Source organism: Monodon monoceros, unplaced genomic scaffold (assembly GCF_005190385.1).
Source record: "Monodon monoceros isolate NGI ecotype Baffin Bay Population unplaced genomic scaffold, NGI_Narwhal_1 Super_Scaffold_17, whole genome shotgun sequence".
Lineage (NCBI taxonomy): Eukaryota > Metazoa > Chordata > Mammalia > Artiodactyla > Monodontidae > Monodon > Monodon monoceros.
The window spans coordinates 4,266,326-4,287,973 of NW_021703773.1; the positions used below are offsets into that span (position 1 = coordinate 4,266,326).

At 38.6% G+C, this 21,648-nt stretch overlaps 1 protein-coding gene across 1 annotated transcript in view; it reads right to left on the reverse strand.

The window, feature by feature from the left end:
• ADAM18 (ADAM metallopeptidase domain 18) overlaps positions 1 to 21,648 on the reverse strand; it is a 96,598-nt gene that overhangs the window by 73,621 nt on the left and 1,329 nt on the right. Inside the window, exons 2-6 of the mRNA XM_029226177.1 lie at positions 9,602 to 9,846; positions 8,942 to 9,018; positions 3,315 to 3,370; positions 939 to 1,017; positions 506 to 582 (exon numbers count right to left, since the gene is read on the reverse strand). Coding sequence (XP_029082010.1) covers positions 506 to 582; positions 939 to 1,017; positions 3,315 to 3,370; positions 8,942 to 9,018; positions 9,602 to 9,656 — 344 coding nt within the window. The 5' untranslated portion in view covers positions 9,657 to 9,846. The remainder of the gene's footprint in view (positions 1 to 505; positions 583 to 938; positions 1,018 to 3,314; positions 3,371 to 8,941; positions 9,019 to 9,601; positions 9,847 to 21,648) is intronic.

A 21,648-nucleotide genomic window follows, 5' to 3' on the forward strand; every position in this document is an offset into this window, starting at 1 on the left:
CCACCTTCTTCCTGCCACTATCAATGACGAAAATCACTTATCCCTGCCCTTTTACCTCTGAGGTACCTTCTCAATCAGTCATTTTACATCTGATACCAAGTACACCTACACTGAGAGCATACAATATGTGCTTAGTTAAGCAACTAATTAATGTCATTTTCCATAACTGTTCCAGATAACTGATAGATAATACAACAATAACATCTAGGGAGATGTTCTAAAGGATTCGGGTGGGGGGTGTTTGTTCTGTTTTACTGCATCTATCTCTTTCTGCTCAATATCTTGAAAATATCTCCAGTCAGGATTCCCTTGAGTGATTTCATTTCAATTGGCATGACTAAGGTCTACTTATTAATATTATTAATAAAAGTAAGGCCATCATGAAGAGAACGTTCAGGTTTGAATTCTCCTTAAATATCCCAGATTTGTGTTTTGCGGCCACTAAGTTTCATTTTAAAGCATATCCTAAGTTTTCACGTATAAATAGCCTCTAAAATGCTATTACCTGAGTCCAGAATAGATGCTGAGTGTCACGACTGAATTTGGAAAATCTGCAACGTATCCTTGGTAATGGCAATGCATCTGAAAAACAGTACAGAGTGGCAAATAAGTAAATTATTTATGCATAAAAGTGTATTGGCAAACATTATAAATATTCAAAACATTAAAACAGTTGAAAATAATAAGATTGTGTATCATACAGATTTACTAAAGTTGATTTTCAAGGAAAATAAGTATTTGACAACTCTCTTTACTTTGTACCACCTAGGTGCCCATGAGTGTTCTCTAGGTCTGGATTTCATCTCTATCATACATGGAATGTGGAATAAAATTGTATGAAACTGCCAACATGGAACAAACATATCCCAGTGGTAATAATATGTCCACTTCAATAAGGAAACGTGTGATAATAAATGTCTAAGACACCTGGGTCTTACCTTAAAATATGAAGACTCAGAATGCAAAGATCCAGTTTCGTTATATGTATAAACCAAAAAGTTCTGGGATACGAATGAGCTAAGAAAAACAAAAATAAAAAACTGATTGAATCATGAATTTATTATGAACATAAACATTAAAATAATAAAAATAACAGTGAAATATATGATTCATATAATAAAATTCCTTAACTAGAGTAATTTTAGCATGCCATAACAGTGTAAATTCATAGAACTATTGACTCAGAGAGTTTAGGATTTCTTAACACTGGAATAGATTTTGAATCCTCCATATCAGATATTCATGTGTGTGCCTGCCTGTGCCTCCATTCAACAAGATTTACTGAGTGTCAATGATCTGACAGATCCTCTTCGAGGCACTGGGATACAGCAGTAAACAAAAGAGAAAACCACGGGTCTTCAAGGCAGTGAGAGACACATACGCTAGTACATTAGGTGATGATAAATAAGGCCCAGGGTGGCAGGAGGTTGGTTGCAAATGTAGACAGGATGGCATGGAAAGGCTCACTGAACTGATAAGTAAAACCTGAAAACAAGCCACTTGGATTTGCACAGAAATGTTATTCCGGCCAAAGCAAGGAGAAAATGCAAAGACCCTGAGGCAGAGATATGTTTTGTGTTTACAAAGAACATCTGGGGGCAGTGCCTGTGGTGAAGTGTGAAAACAAGAGCCCACAGTAAGAGATGGTGTCACCGAGATGAGAAGCCACTGGAAGAGTCTGAGCAGATTGAGGACGGGTCAGACCAGCATTTTAATAGAATCAGACTGAATGCTGTGTTGAGAACCATCTGTAGGACAAATAAGCAGAAACAGAGAGATCAGCTAAGTTATTACAGTCATCCAGGCAAGACATGACGGTGGCTCGAGCTAGGATTGCAGCAGTGGTGGAGGTCCCATTCTGGATGCATTTTGAAGGCAGATCGCATGGGATTTAATAATCCATTGGATGTGGGGGGAAAACAAAAGAAAAAAATAGATGTCAGGAATGACCCTAACATTTTTGTTCTGAGAAACTGGAAGAGTAGAGGTGCCATTTACTGAGATAATTGTGGGAAAGGCAAATTTTGGAAAAGGATCAGAAGTACATTTTAGACACATTAAATATGAGAATTCTCATAACCTCTTGGTTATCAAATAAGTAGTCAAATAAATGAATATGGAGAGGAAAAAAGTAGAGATACAAGTTTGGGAGTAATCAATACATAAATGGTATTAAATCCATAGGAGTAGATGAAATAACTGGGTGATTGAGTATAGCTAGGGGAAAAAACAAACAAACAAGATTTAAGAATAGCACCATGGAGAACTCTAAGACTGAAGAGATGAGGAGGAATCTAGAAAACAAACAAACAAAACAAAATCTGAGAAAGAGTGAGCACAGTGGTAAGAGTTAAACACGGGATTCTGCGGTACCCTGGAAGCCAAATGAAGAAACTATTATATGGAGGAGACACTGCTCAGCTATACAAAATGCGGCCGATTGGTCAAGAAAAATGAAGAGTAAAAAATAACTGGCATTTAGAAACATGAGGATCTTGGATGATCTTATCAAAAAACACTTTTAATGGAATGGTAGCGACATTAAAGACCAACATGAGTTTAAGGATCATGAATTACAAGAGAATAGTCATGAATTAAGTGAGGACAATTTTCTCCAGGCTTGTTCAACTACAAAGATGCAGGCAGACAAAATGCAGTTGTGATAAATATATATTTTCAAAGATAAAGGCAGAGAAGAGGCTGTTTGAGTCCATTTATATAAAATGTTGAGAAAACACAAATTAAGAGACAGGAAATAGATTGCTTGTTGCCTGGAGTAGTGGCGGATGACAGGGATTAAATATGGGTCTTAGGTGGGGAATGAAATGTTCGAAAACTGATTTATGGTTGATAATTGTAATACGATATTAAAATCATTGAATTATACATTTCAGAGTTCTATGATTTTATATATATATATAATTTACCAAATAAAGTTGTTAAAAATAAATACATATATAATTAATACCTCCATACAAAGTATGCCACTAGTTAAATTTTCCACCAATAACCACATGATATGTACACATGTTTGATTTCACATCGGATATACTTGATACACAGCTTGCAGTTCTTGGGTTCAATGGCTTTATACTCTTATTTATACGTAACTTATTTCTTAATTTGAAAATAACAAGCTGGAATATACAAATGCAAAGTTCTCATAGACTTCATATTCAAGACCTAATGAATCCTAAACTGAAAAATTGACTAATTAAACAGCCTACATTTCACTGCATTCTTGAATTTAAATAGTGTACAAAAACATTTTTAAAAAAGTAAATTCTCAGCTTTAAGGGAAAATCATATCTTACTGTTTCCTGAGATGCAGAGTGTATGGTTTTTTATCAATTGTAATGATATAAGTCACCTAAAATAAAGCAAATAAAGACGATTTAGTAAATCATAAATATATAAAATAAAAGAGTATTTTTCACTCAAGTCGAAAAAGACTCATCCAATCCATTTTAAAAAAGAATATATTCTTCAGAATTTATTGTTCTAAATAGTAAAAATTAAAAATTTTTCTAATAAATTCAGGATGAGGGTGATAAATTTACTGTAGGGATGGCTTTTGAAAAGAATAAATTAAAACTATATTTTAAAAAAATATAATTTTACCATTTATTAATACTAGATTTTAATTGTTTATATTTAGAAAAAACATATTCATCCTTAGCCAAAATGAATGAGGCATGGCTATAGGCTTACATTCTACACCAAATATAATGAAACAATAGCAAGTTTATAAATACATATATACATACTAACAAACACTAGAGCCACTTTGCAATGCTTCACATATATACTGGGAGGAAAACAGACCTGAGAGAATGCAGCTAGGGAGGAACGCTGCAGCTCCAGGACTACGAGCTCTGATACTACAGGGACTAAGTTATAATGGTCCTCATTACCTTGACATGATGGCATCCAGGAACAGGGAGTGTACACGGTACACAGTAAAGCAGGTTGCTTTTATAAGATCATCAGGAGGGTGAGAAAGTGTCTAGCTAAATTGAATTTTATATAATAGAACAACGTAGGCTTGAAATCCACCCTTTGCCATTTAACACAATGTGATCAACAGAGGTACGTCCATCCACTTGGCCACATCCTATTGGTTGGAAGGAAGTCACAGGTCTTTCCCACACTCATAGTGAGACGGGCTGGGACCTGGGACCCTTTGCTGCAGTGCAAAGGATACACCTGGATATCCTGTATCCTGGATACACCTCTCCTGGAGCAACAAAATACAAAGAAACTGTATGGGACTAAAAATAACTGCATGTCAGATGTAGAGAATGGACTTGAGGACATGGGGAGGGGGAAGGGTAAGTTGGGACGAAGTGAGAGAGTGGCATGGACATATATACACTGCCAAATGTAAAACAGACAGCTAGTGGGAAGCAGCTGCAGAGCACAGGGAGATCAGCTCGGTGCTCTGTGACCACCTAGAGGGGTGGGATAGAGGGGTGGGATAGGGTAGGAGGGAGACGCAAGAGGGAGGGGATATGGAGATATATTTATATGTATAGCTGATTCACTTTGTTATACAGCAGAAACTAAAACACCACTGTAAAGCAATTATACTCCAATGAAGATGTTAAAAAAAAACAAAACTGCGTGTATGCCTTAGTTGGGGCAAATTCCAGCTGCCAATTTTGAAGAGCCTGGAGCAAAAACAGGGTGTTGGGAGCGAAAGGGCAGTACTGAGCATGCACCCTGCACACACCACCACCTAAGGGGTGGGCAAAACACCTAAGCCCCCCCTCTGGCCTGACCCATGGACACACCCCTACCCTCGCCCCATAGAAGGAACAAGCTTGCCCTCCCTCCTGGAGTGAGCAAGAAAGGGGACCTGTTGTTCGTTCTCCTTCCTCTGCTGCAGCAGGGGCCCCAGTCAGTAAAGCCTTGCCTGAATTTCTTGTCTGGCCTCTGATCAATTTCTATTGATTGGGGAAGGCCAAGAGCCCGGGTCGGTAACAATAGGTGGAGCTTATTCAACGGCATGAACACCAGATGGTAAGAATCACTTGGGTAAATTAGGGTCTGTCCAACACCATGGGCAAAGAACAACTGGGCAGCTGAGGAATAAAACCCACAGCTCACATAGTGCTGGGAGATATTCAAGGTCTGATCAACCAGAGGAGAAGAATGTCACTGAACACTCATGCCATCCACTAGAGATCACAGAAGGGTCAAATTTTAGTGTTAAGGAGAAACTAATCTTAGAGTAAGGGCCACTCTAAACATTCATCCTAAAGATATGACAAGGCAGCATGAAATTGTCTATCTGATTCGTAAGTAACTTAATTGCCTGCCAAAACAAAGTATAGCACATTTCAAAGGAAAACCACAAGATCAAGCAATCAACCAAATAAAATTAGCAAGGTTAATCCAATCAAAAACAATTATACACAGGGATATGAAATCAGTCTGATGGCAGGATACGAGGTTCCTGCCTTATCCTCCCACAGATACACCAAACATACGCCTCACATGGATTGATGCCCTGTGAGAGAAATCCAGAAAGTAGCACAGTGACTCCTCAACACTGGGTGACTGAGAAAGTACCCACTGTGAAAATGGGTAGGAAAGGCTGATACACACACTCACCACAAAACCCACCCCTGGCAAAGTGCTTACAATCAGGAGGGAACCCCGAACTCTCAGTATGCCCCTCAGAACCAAAAGGTTTGGACCAGGCATCCAGCAGCACAACTTTTAAGGCTGCCACCCAAGGGACTGTCTTCCAAATAACTTAGTTCAGAGAGCCACTGGGACTTGACATCCCTAATTCCTCAGACCCCCATTAAACAAAGAAGCAGTTTTTAAATGTGTGCATGAGCACTTCCCATAGTCCCCCCCCCCCGGGGTGCATCATAGAGGGAGCAGACAAAAAGCGCCCAGCTCCTATTTTCTCCCTGGAAGGAGTTTGACTGCACACTTTTCCAGTTGCAGCTTGAGGGTCCAGCTTCTAATCAGACTACATGTGGGTGCTGATAGGGATCCTCCCAGTAGCCTGAAAGGGCCGATGGGCACTTCCCTTGACGACTCCCCCAGGCTCAATCCAACAATAAAACCAAGTCTCCAGTTTCTTCCTGATAGGACCTTGTCTACACATCTAGAATCTCAACCTTTTTTTTTAATTGAAGTATACTGATGTACAATATTATATGTTACAGGTACAATATAGTGATTCATAATTTTTAAAGGCCGTACTCCATTTCTACTTATTATAACATATTAGCTATAGAACCTCAACTTTTAACGCTGCCGCCTGAAGGTTTGGATCCCATACCACCTAGCTCTGAGACCTGACGGGGCTCAGCATTCACAGACTCCCCAGATTCATCTTAAGAGAAGATTTTTATACAGAAGTGCAAGCACTTCCAAGGACCACCTCCCTGGGCTTAGGGCAGAGGGAACAGGAAAAAACACAAAGGTCCCAACTTCTCTGTGGAAAGGGTTTGAGTGCATACTTCCCCAGCTGCTGCTTGAGGGTTGAGCTTCTAAATAGCTTGCACCAGGGAGCTGACAGGGTACATAAATAGTAGTCATCTGGGGACTTGAACAGATGTGAGGGAATTCCCTGTGCTTTCTCTCTCTGACTCATCCCAACTATAAAGCTAATTCTCCAGCTTCTCCCTCAATGAAATTTGTCCACACATCTAGTGCCCCACCTTACACAGCTGCCACTAGAGGAACTGGCTCTGGAGCAGAGAGAACAAAAGAGGTGAAAGAAGTAACATTATCTCTGCAGATGACATGATCTCATGTATAGAAAACCCTAAAGACTACGTCAAAAAGCTATCAGAATTAATAAATGAATTCAGTAAAATTTTAAGACACAAGATCAAAATACAAAAATCAGTTGTGTTTCTATATACTGACAATGAACTACCAGAAAGAAAATAAAGAAAACAATACCATTTACAATAACATCAAAAGACAAAACATTTAAGAACAAATTTAGCCAAGAAGGTGAAAAACGTATACAGTAAAAACTAAAAAACAATCATGAATAAAATTAGAGAAGACACAGATAAATATATATTCCGTGTTTATGGATTGAAAGGATTAATATTGTAAAATTTTCCATACTACCCAAAGTGATCTACAGATTCAGTGCAATCCCTATCAAAATTCCAATGTCATTTTTCACAGAAATAGAGAAAACAATCCTAAAATGTATATGGAACCACAAAAGAACCTTAATAGCTTAAACAATCTTGAAAAAGAAGAGCAAAGCCAGAGACATCACACCCTGTGATTTCAAACAATATTACAAGGCTGTAGTAATCAAACAGTATCTTACCAACATAAAAACAGACACGTAGATGAATGCACCATAACAACATAACTTTATACCTAAAGCAACTAGAAAAAGAAGAACAGAAACCCAAAGTCAGTAGAAGGAAATAAATCATAAAGATCAGAGCAGAAATAAATGAAATAGAGACAAATAAAAACAATAGAAAGATCAATGAAACTAAAACTTGTTCTTTGAAAAGATAAGCAAAACTGATAAACATTTAGACAGACTCATCAAGAAAAAAGGGTAGAGGGCCCAAATCAATAAAATCAGAAATGAAAAAGGAGTTGTAACTGACACTACAGAAATACAAAGGACCATGAGAGTATTACAAACAACTATAAGCCAACAAAATGGACAACCTAGAAGAAACGGACAAATTCTTTGAAAGGTACAATCTCCCAAGACTGAACCAGGAAGAAATAGAAAATATGAACAGACCATTTACCAGCAGTGAACTCTACAGAGATTTCAAAACACTTCATGTCCTGCATCATTGTGATAACTGAAGTAAACAACTTGAAGCTTAAACTGATCATGCAATGACAATATACATACAAACAGAAGTAAATCAGAAAAAAAAGAGAAGAAACTTTTATGCAAACAGTTTTTCAACAGAAAGTAGTTTATTTATAATGGAATCAGAGTCATAAAGTTTGGATTCCATGTCCTAAACTTATAACTTTGACTCCCTTAACTGAACATTTGTAATCCTCTTTCTCATATATATAAGAAAATATATGTAACATTTCAAAAGGTTAATGTGAGAATTAAATGAGACTAGTATATGAAAATGCTTCTCTAAAGGAAATTATTTTACTGTGATTTTCAAGTACAATTTCACATTTAAGTTTTATTACAGTGATTCAGCAGTAGAAGAGAATCATGATAGGTTCCAGTACTGTCTGTCAAAATAGAGTTAATGGAGTCTTAATTTTTGTACTTACTCTTATTCCAAAAATTGTTCCTTCAAACTGAAAAATTTTCCCAGGGTTTCTATATATTGACCACACCACTTTAACCACATGAAAATCTAAACCCCTGTATTGTGACTTCTAGTTTTTAATCTAAAACATTATAATTATGCCAATTTGAAGTATATTAATCAAGAAAATATTCAAGATGGAGTGTCTTCAATTTAATCAGTTTTTAATAGCAGGTACGCAGTTTTCAACTTTTTTTTCCAGTTAATTTTTATTTACTGACAATGTTTTCATCATCATCAGGCAAATGTGACATTTTTATTTTTCCTTTTCTTTTTTTTCATTACTTCTAATAAGTCTGATGCTTCTGGGTCAAAACTTGCAGGTCTAAACCTTGCTCAAGACCATTTTCTCTGTCACTTTAACAGAGGCCATTAATAATTTTTTTCATAAATTTCATTGTCATGCTTATTTAATACTGATTTTTTTCTACGAGTATGATTCCTGAAAAGTGTTTACTATTTCTTGAAAATTGTGAACAAATAGGTCAGAAGAGCCTGAGAGATGAAGGGCACAAGAGTTAGCAATGAAAATATGTTGCTTCGCAAGTGAATACAAATCAGTAGGATCTGATTCAATACAAAGGTAAAGAAAACTCGTCTTAAACTTTTAAATTATAAAACTAATACCCTTGATCATTCACCTGCTTCTCTGAATCTTCACTCTCATTCAACCTCATCTTCTGTGGAACTGTGACATACAGGAATATTCCCTCAGAATCTGTAGTAAGAAAATGGGATTTTTTGCAACAGTGCTCTCAGTCAAGCTTGGGTTCTTAAGTTTGAGTCCATGGTGGGGTCCACAATTGTAAGTCAATTTATCTACATGTGTTTACCCTCCTTCTTGGTCCACAGATTTCAATAGATTTTCAATGGCACACTGAAAATGGCTAAGATACAAACAAGTGAACAGAAATTAGCCATTGCAGTTCTATAGGACCATCCTGTTCGTTTCCATAACCGCGTTGGGACCTGTTTCTCTCGGGTCTCTGAGGAATACATCCAGGGCAGTGCCGAACCTCGTATATCCTCTGGCCACAGAGTGGGTGACCCAGAAGGACCCTCAGCTGCTGAGACACTGGACCCTTGATGCAGAGAGTGGACTCCTTGGCTAACATCTTCCTTCCCCTGCCCTGGTCAGGGGTGGGTGGCGTAGGGGTGGGGTGTGGGAGGAAAGCACCAGCAGGGAATCGGGGAAAGGGGCGGTAGGGGTCCCAGAGCTACAGGAATTGCTCCCCAGGAAGAGCCCAGCCCTGCTCAGAAGCCAAAGGAGGGAGAAGGAAGTCGAGGCTCCGCGGTCTTACCCTGGAGGGCGTGTAGCCCTCCAAGCTCAGCAAGCAGGGCAATGAGGAGGAACATCGCTGGGCGGGGCGCTGGAAGCACGGCCAAGGTCAAAGACCGTTGGGCAGCCGTGAGGCTCGCGGGCAGCAGCAGTCAGGGGTTCAGCGCGCTAGGCCCCCGGGCCCTGGGGGTGAGGACCAGGGCCTCGCAGTCGCTTTCAGCTGTGCTGGCTCATCCTTGGGCATCCTGAGCGACTGGGCACTCGAGGCTGGGAGAAGAAACAGCAGACAAAAGCCTAAGGGTCTGCGCACAGCTGGTTTGTGGTGACTAAGTGTACGTCTTTTTTTTTTTTTTTTTTACATCTTTACTGGAGTATAATTGCTTTACAGTGGTGTGTTAGTTTCTGCTTTATAACAAAGTGAATCAGTTATACATATGATCCCATATTTTAAATGCTTCAGTAGGGATAAAGGGGCAAATAAGCATTATCTGCTTTTCTGGGGAAGTTTCTGGTAATTTCCTTTCTCCATGTTACAGTTTTCTGACAACGTTTATTTACTGTGGTGGAAGAGAAAGAGGAAAATAGGTATATTTACTATTTTTTACAAGAAATTTTCTACTTAAATTGTTACTGCTGACTTAATAAAATCTTTGCAAACAAAAATAAAGAATATTGAACTCGATCCTGGATAAGGAAATAAAAAGCACAATTCTTCAACTGTGTGCCTATTCTTACAATGTTAGATTATAATCTGTTGAGGAAAGGGAAAGAAAACTTTGAAATGTACCCTAAGTGTGTCTTGTTAACAGTTACTGTTAGAACCGTAAAAAGGAAGCATTAGAAATGGGGAGGCCAGCAAGACAAACTCAGAGGGGAAAAGTGACACCACTGCAGAAGACAGAACATATAATTGTCTTTGAATTTTCTGACAAATATCTTAAGCTACTCACACTCAAAACCTACCTCAACTTCTGCCTGCCACTCACCCACACCTTCCTTTATCCCAGTACACTCCACAGCAAGGATGTGTTATACCAATAGTTGCAAAAATAAACTCTGCTCAGGTCTAAAACTTGGACCTGCTAGGCGGTAGTACTCCTGGGAAACTGATCCTGAGAAATTATGATTAAATAAGGCAGGACAGTGATCATAATGGCCCCAAATAAGTTAGTGGCAAAGGGGGTGAGGGAAAGTTATGGTAGAATCATCCCGATGTGTATTATTTTTACCACAGACTTCACCCACTTAAAGCACACAGGTGAATGATTGTAGGGTTTTTAGTGTATTCACAGATATGTGCAACCATTACCACAGTCAATTTCAGTTCCCTCATCTCAAAAACAAGTCCTCTACCCTTTAGTTATTACCATCACCCACCCCAGCTTTTCAATCCCCACCCCCACTTTCAGCAGTAAACAACCACTAATCTTAGTCTCTCTAGACGTCCATGCTCTGGATGTTTCATACAGATGCAGAATATGTGGTTTTTGTGACTGGCTTTAGTCACTTAGCATAACGGTTTCAAGGTTCATCCACGTTGTAGCAATATCAGTGCTTCCTTTTTGTGGCTGAATACTATCCCATTGTATGGACGGACCCCATCTTGTGTATCCATTCATCATTTGCTCATTTGGAGAAAGAAACTCTTGGTCTTTGTGATGAGATGCTCCCACCCCTGACCCAGGATCACCTTCATTTATATGGATGGAAATTCTGTAGGTCCTAATTAGACTCCAGATAGGCTGATGGATCTCTAATCCACAAATAATGCTTTGAGGTGTGCAGAAGTGAACCCGTCTCAGGAAGAGGGAGATGAAGAGAGGGGGCACTGAAGCAAGAAACTGTCACCCAGAAAAGCTCAGCTTCAGTCAGGAAAGAGCAGCAAGTCTGGGTTCCTTCAAAGGACAGAGATAGATATATTCTAGAGCTCAATTTCCACGAGGGCAGGGAAGTATCACCTGGAGACAGAACAGTTATCTATGACCAGGAACTCAGGGTGAGCAATTCCTTGAAGATAAAATGGATGCTAGTGACTGAGGGCTCTGGGGCTGACCTTGTGTAGCAACACTTCCTCTCAATATCCCGAAGCTTGGAATGGGTAGGGGATGAGAATCATGAACTATTGCAGAGGTGCAGATTCTAGGTGTCCTCTCTTGAGATGGGAGCGATTAGCAGGGCCATGGGTATCTGAGGGCAGTCGGCGGCAGGAGTGCACAATGGAAAGTTTTCCGTTGGGATGCAACAGCCTCGCAGGTTCAAAAGAGGCCAACTTGCCTATTTCCTACTAGAGGACCATAGTACAAGGACTGAAACTGAGCAGGATCCTGTGGAGCCCTCCTGGGCACAAAAGGCTTTCTGTGTCCCCAGCTTCCAGTTTGTCGGAAAAAAGGCTTTCAGCTTCCTAGACCTTCCCTGAGTTCCAAAGGGCGTATTCAAACAGTTGCTAATCAGGGAAGTGAGGGAAGGCAGGAAGAAACGACAGTGCAGCATGGGGCCTGGTGCCGTTCGTCTTCGGGGATGTGCAGAACCATCTGACGCGTATGACTGAGCTCTTCAACAGGGACTAGGGCCCCCTCAACCCAGATGCAGGAAGTCACTTGAGGCTGAGCACAAGCATGTGGACCCACACGGGCAGGAAAGGCTGATGACTGAGATTCCTGGAACAGCGCCCTGTTACCTCACCACCAACCAATCAGGGGAAGGTTCCATACCCTGCAGCCCTTGCCCCAAATTTTGCCTATAAACACTCTTCCCCAAGAGCCATCAGGGAGTTGGCATTTTTGAGCATGAGCTGTCCGTTCTCCTTGGTTGGTCCTTGCAATAAACCTTTCTCTGCTCCAAACACTGACGTTTCCCTTTGTTTGGCCTCAGTGTGCATCGGGCACACAAACTTGGGCTCGAGAACAGAATGAATCGACACAACGCGACATACTTTCACTCACAGGATTTACTTTTGTTTTTGAAATTGAAAGTTTTAAGCCATCACAAAAGGAGAGAAAAGCAGATTTTTAAAATTCTTGAACCAGGCCAGTTAATGGTGTGTTTCTTGGCAATATCTTTTCTCCAAATTATGGCTTTTGACAGTATTATTTGGTTACCATTCTAAAAGAAATACAGAAAAAGGAAATGCTACATTTTTAATGGTTAATAAAAGTTGTCTAATTTTACTACAGAACTACAGGTATATCAATTAATTAATATAAGACAGCTAATACTGTCACAATATATACTTCTGCTCTACAGAATTTGTAAACCCAAGTTTTTTTTGTTTCTTTGGTTTGATTTTTTCCAGAAACATCTGTGATAGCCACATTAAAAGGAAATGCTATAAACTGCTATTTATATATGTCTCATTTACACGGACTCTATGTTTCACATGGGTCAAAGAAAGTCATGAACAAGGAAACAGAGAGAAAAAGAGCAACACAATATGTGAAGAAGGAAATAATTGCTCTTTTCTCTATTTTTACCTACAGAGGAGGAGAACTCCCAACAGTCCTCTGTGCGTTTCCAACAGGTGTCCCCCACACACATGTTCAGAACAAACTCCTTCTTTACTCCCCTCCGCTTCATGGCTCCAAAACCAAGCTGGTTCTCAGCTGCTGTACAACATGCCATTAGTAAAAGCTGTCATTATCCACAGTGTCAGAAATGTTTGTCTTTGTAGTTCTCTTTTATTCTAACCCAAATACATCCATCCAGTCACCACTTCAACCAAGTCTACCCCTGTTAGGTCTCTGAAAACTGTGTTGTTCTTTCCGTCTTAACCAATCCTGCCCTCATCACACTTTTCCTGTGCATTCCATTTCACTAGTCTCCAGTTCTGACTGAATCTGACTGAATTTTCTCCTAATTTATCCCTGTGAATTTTGTAAAAAGCACACAATATCTTGCTAAATCCCTCTCTTACCACGTCAAAAATACTTCAACTACGTTCCATTCATCTATGAGGAAATGTAACCTTTTAATAGTGGCATATCAGACACCGGTCCTGGCTCATAGTTACCTAGGCAGATTTTCTCCTTCAACATCCGTACATTTTAAAATAAATTTTTAAATATATTAAGAGCACAAATTTAGACACAGAGAGGTCTGGCTTTACATGGTAGCCTCGCTATCTTCCTGCTGTATAGCAATGAACATCATTTAAGTACTTCTTCTTACACTCTATAGCCAAACTATCAATTCATTCTGTTGGTTCACCTTCAAAATTTATTCCTAAGACCATCTTTACTATCCTTGGTCTGAGGTAACATCCTTTCTCTCCTGGATTAGTCCTGACATTTTATTTTTCATTGTATCATTCAAGTGCTTGAAAAGCTTCTGCCCAGGTATATGCATGGGTTGCTCTGCCAGCTCTATGTCTGTCTAAGACAGACTTGGTTTACAGCTGCAACGGTAAAGCTCTCTCTTTAGCTGTGGGAAAGCCTGAATATCTGGTTTCACTTTTTGCTGAGATAAGGGCAGTGGGATTTATGATGGGCTTTTTAAAATTTAAAATAAGGAACCTTGAGACCTTGTGCCTGAGGCGTCTCTCTGACCCACAGTGCTTGCCTGCACCCTCTCCTGCTGTACTGTATCCTTTGCATTTAGATAGAAGCCTTCTGTGAGCTGATGGTGATGTCAGGTGACTCCTTTCAAATATCTAAACTGGGTCATTATTTGCGCCTGCTCCAATTCCTTGCTGACACATCACTTGCTCCCTAGGGCCTACTCAGTCAGCCACATTTAAAGTTGCCACCCAGGGCTTCCCTGTGGCGCAGTGGTTGAGAGTCCACCTGCCGATGCAGGGGACACGGGGTCGTGCCCTGGTCCGGGAAGATCCCACATGCCGCGGAGCAGCTGGGCCCGTGAGCCATGGCCGCTGGGCCTGCGCGTCCGGAGCCTGTGCTCCACAACGGGAGAGGCCACAACAGTGAGAGGCCCGCATACCGCAAAAAAAATAAAAATAAAAAAAATAAAGTTGCCACCCAGTTCCTCCTTCAGTGTCAACTGCCCAGTTAGCCCCACTTCTCTCATCTTTCCCATAAAGAATCACCTTTCAGTACCCTTTATAACCAACTTATAAAATATGTTTATCGAATGAATGTGTCCAATTCTTGAGGCAAGACCTTAATATAACCATAAAGTACTGGTGGCAGGAAAAGACTGTGAAAAACAGACAGAAGTGTAAAAGAAAGCAAGATATTGCATTTACGAATTAAGACTTGGAGAAAGCCGGGGAGACACGTGCTCGCTGTACCGCTCTAGGAGAAAATGACTGAAGTTGTGTGGAGGTGAGAAGTTCAGGTGAAGACACCCAGCATGATGAAGGAACTATGACAGAGGACATAAGAAGAAGACAGCCGAGGGCCAGAATCTTCACCTAAGATGCGGGCCTTTAGTAAAGTGATCAGAGAAGAGGGAGAGGGTGGTCTAGGCAGAAATAAGACTACTTTACATTGAGGACAGGAGTCATAAATGATTTGCTTGGTGGCCGATAAGGAAACAGAGACCCACTGACTTTTTTCTCCATCAAAGTCAGATGTGGCAGGTAAGTAAAGAGATGAACTTGGGATCTCACACTTAGATGAGTTTTTGATTGTTTTCCCAGGGATAAGTCTAATATGTCAAATATCACGATTTCTTTACACATATAAGTTAGAAATTTGAACGACATATACAGAAGCCTCGTTTATCCCATCTGACGGTAAAGAATTTTTCTTCTGCCTTGGAGGGTGAGTGCATTTAGCATTTGCCTGGCATCCTCTAGGTCCTCAATAAGTGTAAATTCCATTCCCTATTGCCAGTCTTGTATCAGAAAATATGTGGCAAAATTGCAGAGTTCTTAAGAGCTTCAACCTTAGTGTCTGGTTGTCAAACTCAAACTCAAAAAACTCACTAAAATTCTATACATGTGGGGAATTATTTACATTCTTTATGTCTGTCTCCTTATTTCTAAAATAAGGAGAACACAATGTTCTGTGGCAGCCTGGATGCGAGCGGAGCTTGGGGGAGAATGGATATATGTATACGTGTGGCTGAGTTGCTTTGCTGTGCACCTGAAACTATCACAACGTTGTTCATCGGCTATACTCCAATACAAAATGAAAAAGTTTAAAAAATATAAAATAAGGAGAACAATAACCCGGGAGTTATTGTTAGTGAGGAATAAATACAAGTGTTGGGAGACAACCTGTGTAAACCTCTTAGTTAGAACGTTAAATCTACCAATCAAATGCATGATTGCACATAAATATTTTAAGAAAACATTAAAAATCCCTTTGAAGTCATTTCTTTTTACAAAGATATTGGTTAATAAATCTGTGGCTAATGTGAGTTAACATTAAATGTTTCTAGATAAGTATAAAATAAAATTCACATCAAATGGTTTGTTTTAGTCTTTGTTTTAGTATATGATAGCAACAAATAGAAATCAAAATGATGAAATACGGGAATAATATCTTCCTTATACTGAGGTACTGTTAAAAATATTGTTTTAAGTATTTAATGAATTATATCATTTTGTCAATAGTTTGATTCTTTTACTTCACCTTTCATTGTAAGACTGGTTGCTGTTACTGTTCCTACTGCTGTCTTCTGATAGAGATCTGTTTAAAGAAACAGAATTATTTTTAAGGTTAGGAAACACTGTAATCTTAAAGTCAAGAAAAGTAATGAAGCTAGATTTGTCGTAATTACTCAATTAATATGTACCAATATCCACTTTGCTTTCTATATGCCACTCAGGGATCATATATTGTAGTGCTTGTTTTTTTTCCTAAGGTTAGCCTAACTTTTAAATATGTTAAGCATTTTTAAAATTTCAAACTAAAAATCCATCTATTACTTTTCTCTATTTTGTCTACATGGAAGACTGGATGAAATATTAAAATATCTATGATAATGCTTCTCCCAAGTTAAATAGATAATTTACATGTAAATTCTTAAATTATCATAACTTCAGTTATATGATTTCTATCAAATACCTACATGAATAGTTATTATTTCACTTCTGTTAATGAGGTCCTTAATGAGGCCTCTCTATTAGCTATGCTTAGTTAACACTTTATGGTATTTATACAGCCTCCATTTATACTTTGGCTCCTATACACAGCTCCTGTTGAAGAGGAATGTCATGGTGTAAAGGTTCCTACTAAATGGCTACAATTCTTTGTTCACAGATGATAAAATCAGGTTTGAACACCTAACTCAGGATTATAAATCCAGACAGAACACTGGCTGAAATGAGATACACTTGCACAGTTATTTCCTTCTGTCTCTTCAGAAAATGAACTAACAGGCACTGGTTTTGGCAGATTACTGGGATTTCTACTTGAAAATGAAACTAGAAAGAGTTGAGATAGGTACTCTGGGCCATGTGTAAGCAGAGCAGTCATCTTGGAGAGAATGGACATGCACAAGAAGAGATGATGTCAACCGTAAACGCTTTGGGTGATGGAGACAATGGCCTAGCTCATAACCATCCAGTTCCTTACCACCCTTTTGTGTTTCAGCTCTACATCATTTCTTGCCATTGCAGCCCTGAAACCATCTACTGCTGCTCTAAAATTTAGGCTGTCATGAGCAGACTTTGTTCTTTATGATCAGTGGTACCTTACTCTAGCATCTCTTCCCAAAGTCAGGTCGAGTTCTTGCAACTATTCAGATTTGTCCAAGATGTCTTAAGTAAGAGCACAGGAAGACATGCCAGATATCATTCAATTAAGTCAGTTTATAACAGCTGAATGATTGATGAGTCATGCAGAAGACTACCCTGAGTTACCTGGTCGCTGCTAACTTGTTCATACATAAGATTAACTAACTTGGGAAGTGGAGGTGTTGACTGAAATTTTACATCATTATTTTGTCTCTGGCTACACAAATGAGAAACAAAAATGATTTCCTTTACAATGAAGAAACGAGACCCACCTCCTTAACCTTGCTTCTGCATTCTCATTTTCCTAAGTATTCACTAAGCAAATTGTGGCTTGTATTGTTGTTACAGTAAAGAAAAAAAGCAGTATGAAAGTGAAGTAAGTCAGACAGAGAAAGACAAAGTGTGATCCCACTTATATGAGGAATCTACAAAAAAAACCACCCTTACAGATACAGAGAACAGATTGGTGGTTGCCAGAAAAATGGGATGAGGGGGCGGTTAGCAAAACGGATAAGAGGGTCAAAAGGTACAAACTTCCAGTTGTAAAAAAAAACAAGTCATGGGGATATAATGTACAGCATGGTGACTATAGTTAAAAATAACGAATTACACATTTGAAACTTGCTAAAAGAGTACATCTTGAAAGTCCTCATCAGGGGAAAACCAAATTTTATTAACTATGTACGGTGACAAATATTAACTAGACTCATTGTGGTGATCATTTTGCAATATATACAAATATCAAAGCATTATGCTGTAAACACGAAACTAATATAATGTCATATGTTAAAAAGAGATGTCTTTTTAACAAATGTCATATGAAAAAAAAGACCTAATCAAGCTCTGCTCTACAAAAAAAAAAAAAAGGAAAAGCTGTGCAAGTGCCTTAATTCTAATTTTAGAAACACATGAGCGATATTAATTATGTGTAAAATGGGCAGTATCCTGTGTGTCCTCTTCCTCATTCTTTCCCATCCTATATTTTCTCAAATTCCTCATATTCTATGCTGCTCTGTCTCCATTAATCTTCACCTTCCCCATATTCTATGCTGCTCTGTCTCTGTTAATCTACTTGGCACAAGTGAATGTCAGTGCAAGGAAACGGGGTTGCTTGGGAAGTAGACAGACCTTCTAAATTAGTTACAGCTAACGTGGCTTTCTATTCGAAAGGTACTGAGGAATTACTGAGTAACTTCAGTTGTTCCTGGGCCTATATAAACATGAAACATACCCACCTGCCTGAAATCTGCAAAAAATTTGGTACGTTTCTAAATATTTGGTATTATATACAAATATATTCTATATATAGAAATATATAGAATTTGGGAAATTCAGGCTTTTTAGGGCAGGAGCCACCTGTCTCCTTACATGGCCCTGCAATAAACCTTTCTCTGCTCTAAACTCCGACGTTTCGGTATAGTTTGGCCTACTGTGTGTTGGGCACAGGTCTAGCTATATTTACATCAGACAGAATAGACATAAAGTCAAGACAGTCACAGGAGTCAAAGATGGACATTTTATAATGATTAAAGGGTTAGTCCACCGGGGAAAGATAACCATTATAAATATATACACCCTCAGCATTAGAGAATCTAAATATACCCACAGCAAACACTGACAGAATCTGAGGAGAGATACAGACAGCAATACAATAAGAGAAGGGGACTTCAACACCACACTTTCAGTAATGGGTAGAGGAAGCAGACAGGAGATGAGTAAGAAATAAAAAAGAGGACTTAAATAACATTATAGCCAAAATCTACCCAGCAGCTACATACAGAACATTCCCCTCAAAAGCAGCAGAATATACATTCTTCTCAAGTGTACACAAGCTTTCCCCACAATAGATTATATGTTTGGTCACAAAGCAACTCTTAACAAATTTAAGAAGATTTAAATCATACAAGGTGTCCTTTCTGAACACGTTTTGGAATGAAACTAGAAAGGAATAGCAGAAGGATAAGTAAAAAATCCACAGCTATGTGGAAATTAACAACATACTTTTGATCAACAATGAATCAAAGAAAAGAATCAAAAAGGAAATTTAAAATAGCTTGAGACAAATGAAACAGAAAACACAACATACCAAAATTTATCAGATCCAGTGAAAGCAGAGGAAAGAGGTAAATGTATAGCTACAAACAAATACATCAAAAAGACCTCAAATTAATAAACTAATTTCACACCTCAAAGAACTAAAAGAAGAACAAAGAAAGCTCAAAGTAGCAAAAAGAACATAACAAAGAATAGACCAGGAATAAAATGATAATAAGTGGAAAAACAATAGAAAATATCATAAAACTAAGAGTTGGTCTTTTAAAATGATAAATAAAATTGACAAACCTCTATCTAGATTAAGAAAAAAAGAGAAGTTTCAAAAATAAAATCAGAAAAATGAAAGCTCATGCCACAAAAATAAGAAGGTTCAAAAGAAAATAATATGAACATTATATACCAACAACCAGATACCATAGAGGATGGATAAATTCTTAGCGACATGAAACCTAAGAAGAGTGACTCATGAAAAATATAGAAAATCCGAACCGACGTATAACTAGTATGGAGACTGAATCGGTAATCACAAACCTCCTAATAGGGAGAAGCCCAATACCAAATGGCTTCCCTGGGGAATTCTATAGAACATGTAAGTAAGAACTAACACAAGCCTTCTCAAATGCTTCCAAAAAGTAAAACAGGGGAGACACTTTCAAAGTCATTTTATGCAGCCAGCATTACTCTGATACAAAAGCCACATGTAAATAACAGTACAAGCTAACATCCCTCATGAATATAGATGGAAAAGTGCTCAACAAACTAGTTGTAAACCATATCTAGTGTAATCTAGCACCTTAAAATGGTCATACACCATGACCAAGTTAAATTATTCTTGCAATGCAAGAATGGTTCAACATTCAAAAATCAATGTGATAAAACACATTAACAGGACAAAGAGTCAAAATCACACGATCATCTCAATATATGCAGAGAAAGAATTTGACAAATTTCAGCATCTATCAAAAAGAAAAACTCTCAGCAAACTAGGAATAGAATGAAATCAGCACAACCTAATAAAGGCCATATATGAGAAGCCCACAACTAACAACATATTCAACAGTGAACCCTGAAAACTTTTCCTCTAAGATCAGGAACAAGGCAAGGACGCCCACCTCACCAATTCTGTTCAATCTAGGATGGGAAGTTATACCTAGAGCAAGTAGACAAGGAAAGAGAAAAAAATAAAAAGGCATCCAAATTGGAAAGAAAGAAGTAAAAATGTCTTTGTTTGCAGATGACATGATCTCATAGATAGCAAAACCTAAAGACTCCACAAAAACCCTCAAAGTTTTAGATCTAACGACAAGTTCCATAATATTACAGAATATATAATCAACATTCAATAATGAGTAGCATTTCTCTACTTACAGAGAACTATTTGTAAGGAAAGGGAAATTAAGAAAACAAATCCATTTACAAGATCACACACACACAAAATACCTACAAACAAATTTAACCAAGGAGGTGGGAACCTTGTACTCTGAAAACTACAACGTATTGATGAAAGAAATTAGATAAGACACAAACAAAGAAGACATCCAAGTGGTCAACAGGGAGATCACTAGTTACCAGAAAAATGCAAAGTAACACCAAAATGTTATTTTTGTGAGATATCACCTCACGACTGTTAGGATGGCTATTATCGTGTGAACAAATGACAAAGAGTGCTGTCGAGGGTGTGGGAAGCTGGAACTGATGTACTCTGTCACTGGGTAGAGCATATGAAACGGTTGCTATAGAATATAGTAAAAATGAAAAACAGAACTCCCTGTGATCCAGCATGTCACTTCTGGGCAGTTACCCCAAAGAACTGACACAGGAGCTGCAGGAGATATTGGCACTGCTATGCTTACTGCAGCACTATCCACAATAGCCAAGATGTGAATAAACCCTAAGTGGCCACATCCACAGAAGAGTGGATAAGAAAATGTGGTGTATATGTATTCTATGGAATACTAGGTAGCCTTTAAAAAGAAGTAAGTTATGCAATACGTGACAACATGATTCACCTTGTGGACATTATGATAAGTGAAACAGACCCATCACAGACAGACAAATACCGCATGACTCCATTTCTATGAAGTATTTAAACGTCAAATGCATACCACCCAAAAGTGGAATGGTGTTTGCCAGGGGCTTGGCCAGGGGGAAATGAGGAGGTACTATTTAATGGGCATAAAGTTTCAGTTAAGCAAGATGAATAATAAGCTCCAGGACCTTCTGTAAAACATACTGATGTCAACAGTAATGTAATTTATGCTTAAAATTTGTTAAGAGAGTAGAACTCATATTAAATATTTTTACCACCTTAAATTAAAAAAATTATATATATATATACATAAATTCAGAAAACAGTCAACAGAAATCCTCACAAA